The 12,729-nt window shown below is 40.6% G+C and overlaps 1 protein-coding gene across 1 annotated transcript in view; it reads left to right on the plus strand.

Moving 5' to 3' along the window:
- LOC105928383 (copine-8) overlaps nt 1-12,729 on the plus strand; it is a 100,523-nt gene that overhangs the window by 44,576 nt on the left and 43,218 nt on the right. The window contains exons 4-5 of the mRNA XM_036144889.1: nt 5,782-5,825; nt 12,272-12,335. Of these exons, the coding sequence (XP_036000782.1) occupies nt 5,782-5,825; nt 12,272-12,335 (108 nt within the window). The remainder of the gene's footprint in view (nt 1-5,781; nt 5,826-12,271; nt 12,336-12,729) is intronic.

Here is a 12,729-nt window from a genome sequence, read left to right on the forward strand (position 1 = left end):
AAATATCTCCTAATTTTGGAATGAGGTCCTCTTATCTAGGCCAAGTTTAAAAATAGGACAGACAACAGAACATGGCACTGAAGGTCAACTGAACTTTTACAAGTGGGAAAACAGTGAAGGTATTTTTTCCTTTTTTTCCAGCAGTGGCTGTCCTAACCGGTTCCTCCTGCTGCCTTCTCCATGTAGTGATCAGAAAAACTACACACACTCCAAAGCTAAAGAATAGTTACATTCTTTAGCTTTAGTGACTTTTAAAGGGATATATTATGCAAAATCCACTTTTTTTTAGCCCTTAAATATATTTTTAAATACATTTTGTTGTGTACCTGGAGTCTCTAGGAGTGCATTTTTCTCTATTCTGTTTTTTTTTTTAAAGTTCAATAGAAGAACAGTTTTCCTTCCTTTTGCATTCTAGCCATGTAGGTTAATATAAGAATCATTGCATCCTCCCAACCAATCACAATTCTGTTTTTTGAACCATTGCCTCAGAGTATTTGCTATGGAGCTGCTAAACAAGGTCTTAGATTTCCGGCAAACCAATTTGCGAATCTGCCATTTTAATTATTTCTCGCAGCGATTTGTAGTCCAAGCTGAAGGATGCTAAAGCTATAAGTTTATTATTGAAAATGTTGGTTGTTGGGTGGCTTAGCCTACAAAATTCATTACTCTGTCTTACTGCATACAACAAAAATTTGAAGTGCCGCTTTTTAAATTTAAAGGGACCACACCAAAACGAGTTGCTCTCAAAACAAACAAACTTAAAAGACGAACTGTTGGGCAACAATAAAAACTTTATGTAGATCACATCTGAATGATTTAAATATTAAAAGGAGGCATTAAAAGCATAATATGTTCCCATGATGGATAAACTGCTCAACACTTTGTTAGTGTCTAAAAGAAAATGCTGAAATGTTAAATGGTAAATGATGTACTCCTACTGGCAAAATAAAATACAAACTTACATCGGCAAGTTTATTGGAGGTCATACTTTAACTGTATTCTTTCTTAGGGTGAACACAACCAATAGTCTATCAACTTATTTCCATGCCAGCCATTGCTGGTGTCCACTATGTGTGTTTATTTCAGTAAAGGAAGCACAAGAGATAGAAACTGAGTGAGCTAAACGGAAGTGATTCCACTGTCAGCTTCATCCATTCCTTTTACATTCTCTTGTGTATTGTGTACGATGTGTGTGTGTGTGTGTGTGTGTATGCGCGTGCACGTGAGAGGGAGTGTGTGTGTGTTTGTTTGTTGATAACAGAATCAATGAGTGCTTGCAACTGAATGGGCTTGCTAAGGAGTGATTCAGAAGGAATGTGATGTAAGAATGTGTTTCCATTTCTGAGTTATGTAACTTCTGCCCACAGTCATTCACTGTATTTCAGATCTGCGTGTCTACCTAGGGTGTTCTGTGCGTGAGTCTCTACACATGTCCAAGTTTTATTTTTAACTTGTTCAGTAAGATATTTTTAGATGCTCTTTTATTATTTTGAATGACTGATTCGCTGAGCAGCCGTGTATTTTGGTAGTTTTATTTTTATTTGTTTTATCTGCATGCACTCCATCCACTGAAGAACGGAAAACAGTTAAATAAAGTTCAGTCAAGTGAAAAACATCGAGGAAAAAGCAACAAACAAAACAGAGAAGACAATATCTTACGTCACATGTCTGTTCTTATACAATGACTAAGAGAATGTTTCAACTGAACAGCAGCAATTTATGGAAAATTGAAACGATTTACTCTCAAAAGCCCTGATGTATTTCAGAGTAAATATTTTCAGCCTCATGAGGCATTGTCCAATGTTGTTGTGCTACAGTGGGCCATTTAAATATAGATGTTTAAAACTACATCTTATGAACCGACAACTTGGGAAGAAAGTTATAAAATTCATCCATCTATCCATCCATCTCTCTCTGTCTGTCTGTGTACACACGCATACATGCACACATCATTGTTTAAAGTGTAAAGTGAGGACCGTGCCTTGACTTCCATTGACTTTTGTTAATTTCCAAGCCTTTCTATGGCCTAACCCCAACCTTTACCAGTACTTAACCCTAACCCTTAACATAATTGACACATTAGAGCTAAACCTAACCCCTATCCCAGAATAAAGTGTGGACCAAAAAAAAGTCCTCACTTTACATTAAAGTCTCACTTTGCTAGTAAAAACTACTTTTACTATGTGTCTTTAAGTGATTTATTGGACCATTGTTAAATAGAAACTGGTTTTGTGTGAGTTGGATTTGTTTTTTTAAGACCTGAAACTTTTACTAGATAGTAGTGGAGAGAAAGGATTGTGTGGAGAGTGAGTGGAATCCGTTGCCAGCGGTGCCGGCTTTCTTTTGGAGCCTGCAGGTGTAAATGTCCAACAGAGGGACACCGGTGATCTAGTAATGTATTCTCCTGACCTCACCACAACCTCACCACCCACTGCAGGTTCTTCCTGTTCTTCTGAGAGCAGCTGGAGAACCACACAGTGCGCCAATACACGAGATGGCTATCTACCACTGACCTGAGGAAAGTCTTTGTTGGGTTTTCCACACCTGGTGTTAGATGTGGACACGCCGGAACTTGTAGTTATCAACTCTTTCAACTTCCCCACCATGTATTGGGAGGGATGTGTGTTGTGTCCTTAGATATTTTGTCCATAGTTACTCCTTTTGACTTCAAGAAGATGATTTTATTTTTCCAGCACCACAGTGGCAAGTACTGGACCTCCTCTCTGTACATCAACACTCATTATTATCAGAAATCAGACCTACAGTGGTGTCATCAGCAAACTTAACTATGATGATCTCACAGAAAATGAGGGAGCAGCCAAGAGTGTATACTGAATAGAGAATGGGGTTGAGGACTAGGGCTGCCAACTCGGCACCTATGGGGTAGTTCACTGCTATTGTTTTCATCTGGGTTTTTCGCGCATGCGCGGCGGACTGGTTGGCAAAAGGCGAACACAATGGCAGACGCAAACAGAGAAACCGACGAGTTCTCCACGTATTTTTCTTCTTTAGATAACGTATCACAAGATCGTTTTAAGAGTAAGTTGATGGTTGATGGTATCAGATTGCCAGATCCACACAGCAAAAGCCTGAAGGGACGGAGCGAGTCTGTGAAATGCTAGCCAAGGGTTCCGTGTCGCAACATACAGCTGCCTTATAAACACACAGGCCAGTACACACGAGAGAGCACGAAAGCCCCTGAAACCACTGGACGGCTACAATTATTTTATATCGGGGAAAAAGGCTCCAGCAACACCCGCAATGCCATGAGGGATTAAGCGGGTCAGAAAATGGATGGATGGATGGATGGATGTTCAGACATGTTTGTAACAGCAGAAAGCGGCGTCGGACACAGACCGCGTCTCAGCAGAGAGGAAGACCCGCCCGGTAGGTTAAAAAAAAACATTGTTTACTACGGATTATTTTGGTGTTTTTGTCTTGTTAAAATGGGTGGGGGTATCGGCGACATTGCAGAGTAAACACAGAAGTACTAGCGCCCGTGAACGGGCGGAGGGGAGGTGGCGATCGCTACACGGGCCGAAGAAGCGGCAGCAGCAGCCGCCGCTGTCTGGAGCAGCAGGAAGCGGCTGCTGCTGCTACCGCTTCTCCGGCCCGTGTAGCGATCGCCACCTCCCCTCCGCCGCTATTTAAGCAGAACAATGACTAGAGCAGAATTAAGTTGTATTTACTGGAGATGAAGTGTAGAGTGCAAATTCTGTCGAAGTATGATACCAGTCCATTGGGAGTGTCTGCCTGCGCTCTTTTCATTGAAAATATCCATTTCTTTCTTCGTCCTTCCTCCTTCTGTAAACAACAGAAACGTACATCCAACGATTTGGAATGCCTCTCTGTGCAACCGGGAGCACAACAAGTCGTAGACATTGCTTAGATTCCAAAAGTAAACGAACTAAAAGTACGCTCTAAATCACCCGTTTTGTCATGTAGTAGACGAGAACAGTACTGTTTTTTGCCTACTCGCGGGACCCGGATGTAGCGCTGACGTCACGCGTGAACTACCCTATAGAATAAGGGACAGCTTACAGGAGGGTGGGGGTAATTGCTATACCTTAATGGGACATTTCTCAAATGACATCACGTTTGCCTGGAGACAGCCCAGATTTCCCAGATGGTCGGACAAGCTGAGCACAAACAACTGCAAAACCATACATTTTAATAGATGACGACATCCTTCATTTCAACATGCTTTAATGGAGAAAACCCAACGTAGAGCAGCTTAAACGTTGGTGGAAATGTAGAGGCCTCAAAATGAGTGGAAAGAGAGCTCTATTAGTAGAAAGGTTGGAAAGTCTCTCCTCTAACACAACGGATCAAATGTGAGGAAGAAACCTGCTGAATCCGTGTAGCATTACAGCTAATAATAATGGGGGGAGGGGATCCAAGGGATGTTTAAATTCAGCTTGATTCGGTTTTAAGTAATTCGGTTAGTGGTTAGAGCAGGGCGCTTGCGCTCTGAGAAAGTTACAAGTACCCGGTTCAATCACCCCAGTCTGTTGCTATGAGTCCCTGAGCAAGACCCTGAGCCCCAGATTGCTCGGTGGGCCCTGTAAAGAGCTACCCACTGCTCCCTATGGATGGGTTAAATGCAGAGAACAAATTTCCCTAGAATGTACAATTACAATGACAAGTAAAGATTTGTTTGTCTTCTTCCAATATTATCTTCCCTGTCGTCTCCAGAGTCCTTAACAAAGCCAAACAGCATCGTCACTATGATAAGCAACCAGAAATGTGCCCAAGCATCTCTGAGAAACAGTTATTGTGAAATGAAGAGATAAGGGCTCAGTTTTAAATAAAATATCAAAAAATATTTGACAATTGTATTCAAAATGTTTTTAAAAGGTCCAAAGACTTGCAAAGAGAGAGCGCACACCTGGTAAACTCAGAGAAGAAGCAAGAGGGACAAAAGGGAAAAGAAGGAGAAAAGAATTAGACCTGAAGAAGACACATTGCTCTACAGACTACAACACTGGGCCTTGTGGAAGTAAATTGATTAAAAAGCGTGCAAGAAGGCAATGTTGGAGAATTCACCTTAACAATATGATTTCCATAGGGAAACATGATGACAGCAGTTAAATAATATGGAGATTAGGGGAAAAAATAAAAGGTAAGAATTTTTAAATCAGAGAAGGTAGTATTTGGCTGGCTTTAAACAAATGTTAGTATAAATGAATAAATTAATAAAAGTAAACCTGCAGTTTTACATTTACATTTTTTCTGGACAGATGCATACTCAAAACTAATCATCTGCACTTATTATTCCAGTTTTAAGCTCTCTTTTCTTTTACCCCCAGAATTATAAATGCAGAAGACTAAGAGAGTGAATATGTTCCTAATGGAATGGAATTAGCTCTAAATGAGACAACACATGCATCCTTATAAGTACAAGAAATCCATAGAAAGTTGTTTTTGTCTATTTCCAGATGCAGATCGGGCAGTTTAAAAGTATCCTTTAGTTTAAAAATAGCCTTAACTAAGACGCAAGAGGGTGGCATTCTGTTTCCTTGCCTATATGCGTCCACATTATGAGCACCTAAGAGCATCCCAATCTAAAAATCCATTTCAGTGATACTTGGGGGACCATATGCTGCTGCTTTCAGGCTCACTTTCTATTCAGTCAACAACCTCTCCTTCAGCTCTCCATCTTTCCAGGGACTTATGTCTGTCTTCCTCTGCCTCTGCGACTCTGTCCATCTCTTTGTTGCTGCTTTGTCCCACCATTTCTCCGTCCGCCCACTTACTGAGCAATCTCTTTGTTTCGTACAGCAAATTAATTTCAATGACTCCTTCCTGTTCATCAAAGGACTGTGGTGAGTCTCAGGTGAGTCTCAGAAATTGCAGGCAAATTGAAGCAAAGCTTCAATTTGCCTGCAATTTCTCTGTTTTATTGTTTGCTTTCTGAGTCATTACTGGGTAGTACTTAGCCAAATGAAATTATCTCTGCCCTTCCTCATTCTGAATAAAGCCTGGAGTCTGTGGCATTCATATGGTCTATTTTTAGTGGTCAGTCTCCCTTGGCTTTATTGGCTGAATATTATGCTTCGTCTGCCCAGGATGCAAACAAATATTACAGCTGAAATGTCACAGAACCTTGTTATCATATTCTAAAGATCTTTGGTATGAGTTTCATTGTACTATCAATTATCATATTTAGATAATTAGGTTAATATTAAAATGAAGAAAAACAAATCTTAGAGAAATTGGATTCAGAGGCCCCAGTTGATTTATTAAGGGTCCTGTGATGTTATATTGCTTTACAAATATTTTTTCATTTATCTATGAGATTGTGGCTAAACACTGAACAGTACTATCGCTAGTGGAAATGCAAACCTACTTGAAGAAGAGAAAAGGAGTTTCATTGTGTCAACTTGTTGTAGTAAGCAAACATAGCACAAACCTACTGAAAATGCAACATGCAGCACAAACACACAAACCATTGATCAGTAGTATGGAAATAGTCAATATGTCCACAATGACTTGTTTCTAAGTCAAACGGGACTTGTGCTTAATGTTGAAAATAAACCAGAATTTCTTCACACATACTGTACACGCTTGGTTTTGCAGCTCACAATTATCAGCTGTATTGACAGCACAAATATGCAAAACAGAGGTCTGAGTAGTTATCCTCCATTTCCAAATGTGTGCTACATCCTTGCCATAGTCATTGCTTTCCAATTGGAGCAATGGTAGTCACACATGTGGCTTTGTTTACAAATTATATTTCACTTGCAAAAAGTGCTATTTGAAATCAAACTGCACCAAATGAAAAACATAAAGTCCACTTTTGGTCCGGACCAAAGGACTTTCCTGGTGTGAGTACATCCTTCCTGTTGCATAATCTAACATAATCTACAGTGACTTTAAAGAGTGTTCAGTCCCTTGAACTTTACAATTTCTAACAGAAATTTCAGTTTCTTCTATTGTGATAATATGCATATTTGCAAAGTGGAATTTGCGAATGGTTTTTTTTTAAATATTTTAACTGGCCCATTCTAACACATGAACATGCTTTTGGTCTAGACCATTCTATTGTTGCTCTGGCTGCTTGTCTGGCGTAGTCATCCCACTTGAAGGCCCCAACAGGATTTATTCTAGGATTCACTAGCTGCATCCCTCATCTCTGACCAGTTTCCATGTTCCTGCTGATGAAACGCATCCCCTTAGCATGATGCAACCACTCCCATGTATCACTGAGAGAGTGATGTGTCAAATGGGTAATGTCCATTGTTTTGCATGTTGGCCAGTATTAGTCTTATGTGGTGCCTGCCAACTTTTTCTATATGTTTACTCTTTGCCCTGCATGGCTTCTGGCAAACTATACTTCTTAAGGCTTTCTTTCAACAATAGCTTTTTTTCTCACCACTCTTCTACAAATATCAAATCAATTTTAATATCAGTATTGGTAAAACACAATCATGAAGAGTTATCCGAAACTTTATCTCTGCAGATCCCCCAGAGGGACCCTTGGCTTCTTTGCTGCTTCTCTTATTATTGCTCTGCCGCCCTGGTCTGTCAGATTTGGTGGACAGTCATGTTAGCGTAGGTTTGCGCTTTTGTTAAGCTCTTTACATCTGTGAATGCTGTCGTCAGATGTTCAAAGCTTAGGATATTGTTCCCCTCTAACTGTTTTTAAACTTCACCACAATTCAATCAGTGACCTGTCTGCTGTGTTACTTGGTCTCTATGATGCTGTTTGCTCAATAATGTTCTCCAGGACGCCTCAGTGTCAGGTATGCGGTTGTTGTTCCGTGCTGGGTAGTGGTGCGGTGCAGTACTACCTTCTGTCCTGCAGGGCGTGACAGGTGGATGGTCTGCAGATGCTACAGATCCTTTCTAATCGAGCAGTACCTTTAAGGAGGCAGAAGCCAGAGGGAAGGCGTCAGACCATTAGGTCTTCCAAGCGGTATCTGGTTAGAATCAGCTCTAGAGCCGTTCCTGGACCTCTGATCATAAGTCATTCCTCTCAGTAAAAGATACTTTATTTACTGCCGTCTCCGTGTTTGTTGCTTCTGGGTCTACCATGGAATACATAAACATGACAGAATGCTCTGACCCAAGACCACAGATACGGAGTGCAGTCACACATCAGGGAGTACTCCTGGGACAACACGAGGCTTTCCCACAATCTATGAGCTAACAGCAGGATCAGACTATGCTGATCCTAACTAATCTCACCAAGCAGGTTCAGGATATTCGAGTTCTTTTCCCATTCCTCCAGTTCCCGTTGTTTCCCCTACCTGTTGGACGGGAGTCTATTTCTCTGACTCCAGAGACTTCAGTAAGTTAGATCATTGCCGGACAATGCTCTTTGGTTTTTCAGCACACTCCTAATTCTTTCTCAGATTATGCTTGCAAAATTTCTTTCATAATACTAGACTGGCTTTAAACGAGGTATTTAGTCATGCCAACACTCTAAATGACCTGAATGATTTTGGCATTTGGATTGATAATCGCCTCCTAGAGAGGCAGAGGGAATTTTAATTGTAAAACAATTTCAAAATTTTTGATTTTGATTGTGATTTTCCATCCATTTAACAATACAGCAGTACTTTGTGTTGGTGTAGTACATAAAATCTAAAAAATACATTGAAGGTTGTGGTTGTAACATAACAAAATTATTTATATCATTGACCCTTTAATGTTTTATTTTTGACTTCATTTATTAAACACATATTTCAAGTCACAAAGTAGCACTTTGTAAATGTTGCCTTATAATAGCTGGTTGTTGTTCCACCTTAACTCCCACTGGTGGCAACAGTAGCTACATTTACATGGACAAAAGTAATCTGAATAAAGGGCCAATCAGAATAAAAAAGCGTCATGTAAACAAGCCGGTTGGAATATCGTGATTGGATTAAACTCAATCGGATTGAAATTGTATTCCGGATGAGAGGGGTGGTTTATGCTGATTGATAATCCAATCAACATGCATATAAATGCATGTCAGGCTCAAGTTATTCCGCATGTGGCAAACAGAGTCCAGTGCGCACGTGCGCCTGACGTAAACATGACCTATTTCCGCATTGGAATGGAGGAAATAAGTTGGGAAGCAAAACTGTTGGGGCTTCCGATACAACCTTTCTATTCGAAAAAATAAGAGCCCAAAATTGTTGCTTACTCAGTAACGTTTCAGCAGTCATTAGAACATCGTGCAAGTCCAGCCTTGGTCCACGGAAGACAAACGGACTCGTATAATGCTGCTTTGTTTACTATCTTTCGGTTGTTTAGCAAAGACGGAAGTACTTCTTCTTCTGTGTTTTTTTAGGGGAATTTGATAACTGCGCATGTCAGAGTGGTTCTATTCTGAATAAAGCCAGGTGCTATACATGCACATCAGGATCGGATTAATTGATTGTGTGTCCATATAAACAGTACAATCCAATTATTCAATCCGAATACATTGTAATCCGATGATGAAATTGTGTGCACGTAAACAAACTTACCACTTTGTTAAAGATAAAAGATGGGAACCCTGGATTATGAAACATAGTTTACAGCTCAGAAAACACTTTTTCCTCTCTAAAATCAGAAGTTTGCTTTATGCAGAAGACAAAAAAATTACTTTTTTTTTTACAAAACCAAACTGGTTTCTGTAGAAATCATTTCAGCAACTCAGAGACCATTCTCTTAGGAAAACTATGCGGTGGTATGGCAAATCAGAAAGCATGGAATTCCTTTTGGAAGTCACTGATGCCTCTGTTTCCGCCTTCTTCTGAGGAGCAGAGGGACCCCTTTGAGGTTTTTTTTTCAGCACACGGTTCAAAAGACAGCATCTGTAGTGATGCTGTTTGGAGCTGCATTAGAGCAACTGGCATGGCTAACTTGCACATCTGGGAGGACATCATGAATAATGAATGATCACTATTTACTGTGTAAGTTTGGCGGGCGAGTCAACGGCGACATGAATTCAGAGGCTTTTGTCAAGAATGAGACCTTTCAAGGCAATAACAATCCACACTCGGTTTGTGTTTCAGTAGTAGGTTTAATGGTTACAGTTCTAAATCATGCAAAATTGCACTTGGTTGGCCCGCATTTCACAAGCTGTCTCACATGTTCCTAAAATGTAAACATAATGTTGCCAGTGGAGGTGATGCGCCAAGTGGTAAAATAGCCCCCATATTTTGTGATTCTTGTAAGTAGCATTACAAATGTCATCTAAGCAGACATTTCAGTTTTTGTTTGTTGGCTTTTTTTCCTCTATTTCTTTTTTTTTTTTTTTTTTTTACCAATTTCAGTATTTTTGGGATTTTATTTAAATCATTTAATTATTCAGGATTTAAATTTAAAATATAGAGTTTCTCAATTTTGAGAATGATTGATATCGTGGAGTGATAGAAAGCTACAGTGACATGCAACAACTAGAGGCACAAGACTGAAATTAAAGTGGGATTCTAGAATCCAGATAAAAAATATACATTCAGGTTCCAGTTTATACATACATTCAACTAAATCATTTATTATGTGCTTCTAAAGGTTACATGTCTTATAACCTGTCGAGGCATATCAATTTATTTTTAGTGATCATGATCAAGATGACAATGGAGCTGGTAGTTAAGTTATCAAGCATGGAGGTGGCAGCATTGTGCTTTGGGGCTGATTTGCTGGCAGTGGTACTAAAACGCTCAAAAAAAGTGGATGGAATTATAAAGTAGGAAACGCTTTTCATCAAGTCAACAGTTAGAAAGATGAACACGGAAACAACTTGGTTTTCCTACAATACAATGATCCCAAACACATCAAATTGAACAATTAAAGCTGGCTAGCATTAAGCCCTATATTCCAACCTGCTTTGAAAACATGGAAAGCCAATCGTTCCAGGAAACCAACACATTTAAATAAGCTCTACCAATTCTGAGAGAAAGAGTGGTAAACATACCAGCAGTTATTTTAAAAAATATGTAGTTAAAGTGCAGCTTCCTAAAAGATATTTAACCGAACGGAGGTACACATTCAGCATGTATATTTAGTCTTGACTAGCTTGTCCATCCCATTGTTTTTTAAGATATAACCGGAACTATATTTTCTATGATCATTCCAGCTTTAATAATTAAAGGCATACTATGCAACATTTTTCAGTTAATTAATATGTTCCATACCGTTTTGGATGATTAAATGAGTCATTTCAGGTTGAACAAAGGTTTTCTCGGCCGCCCTGGTGGTCTGTGGGGGAAATACCGCACTTGCAATTGCAGGAGCAGTCGGCCCGCAGTCACAGGCTCAGTAGTCTCGTGTGCATCATGAGAGTCGGTCTTGCTTTACGGCGAGAACTGCTACACGCCCCCAGTGAAAGGTGTGCTGTTTGTAGCGCAGTGGCGATATTTGTGCAGTTATCATGGCGGAACCAGCGAGAAAACAGCGAAAGCCCATGTCTGAGCAGGCAAGAAAGAGGAAAAGGGCTCTGGACAGAGAGAGGAGTCGTACACGGGTAAACATAGAAGGCTGCAAGGCTGACGCAGACCTCGCGTTTCTGCTGATGCGATTGTAAGTAACATTGTAGGGTTTCCCTCACGCTACCGCCTCGCCGACATTCCAAAAAAATAATAATAAAAAAATAAAACTAACTCGATATGCGCGCCGCTCCGCTCAGCCGGTCAGCGGTGCAAAGTTTGTCTCCCCCCCCCCCCCCCCCCCCCCCCCCCCCCCCCCCCCCCCCCCCCCCGCTCCGCTCCGCCGGTCAAATAAACATGCAAGCATATTGAGTTTTATTATTATTATTATTATTATTATTATTATTATCTTTTTTTATGTTGGCGAGACGCTACCGCGGCGGCTGCGGCTTGGCGAGGCGGTGGCGGTAGCGTCTCGCCAACATAAAAAAAAAAATAATAATAATAATAATAAAACTGGCGAGGCGGCGGCGGTCGCGGCTTGGCGAGGCGGTGGCGACCGCCTCGCCAAGATAGCGCTGCAAGAAGCTTGATGTTCATACCTTCACTGTGTTAGTCATTGTTTGTACTGCCGTTTTTTCCACTTTTCGTTGCGTTCGCCTGTCTGCTAAGCTCAAAACAACCGCGCCTGGCTTGAAGGAGAAACCAGAACAGCTGAGCATCTTTATGACAGTGCACTTTTACTTTCGCCCTCTGGGGGGAGCCTCGCTGGAAAATCAACCCCGGTTGCATAGTATACCTTTAAAATAACCAAATTAAATTTGCCTTAATGAGTGTATGCAAACATCTGACCCCAACTGTACAAGTAAAGAGGGTTCACATTGTCGGAGGGCTTGATTTGTTCTCTTCTCTGTGTTTTCTCTCTCCAGTGGAATTCCAGGAAAGAAATGTGGCAGCATCATAATTAGATCAGAGGAGCTGAGCAACTGCAGGGTAAGACTCAGATTTGCACTTACGCACTTTAAGACGCTGTCATCTCACTTTAACACCTGTCCTTGTTCTCTTGTCTCCCTCAACCGTCTTGTACTTTACACGTTTAAACCAGAAAGACATAATTGGCTTACACGGTTATTTTTGTCCGGAATAGCGAACTGCTTTCACAAACAACTTAATTTGGGTTTCACAAACAGACAAAATTGCCTTTGGGCTTTTTACTGCTTCGCTTCTATTGGAATGAATCTAAACACATTGAGTTTAGGTATGAATATATTGTTAGGCCAACGGATTCACAACATTAAATATTAACAACAACACCGCTCAGGTAAAGTGTAATTTTTCTGGATAAAAAACTAGTCTATAATGCCACATTAATGAGCCTGTGTTAGAG

This window comes from Fundulus heteroclitus, chromosome 2 (assembly GCF_011125445.2).
Source record: "Fundulus heteroclitus isolate FHET01 chromosome 2, MU-UCD_Fhet_4.1, whole genome shotgun sequence".
NCBI classification, from domain to species: domain Eukaryota; kingdom Metazoa; phylum Chordata; class Actinopteri; order Cyprinodontiformes; family Fundulidae; genus Fundulus; species Fundulus heteroclitus.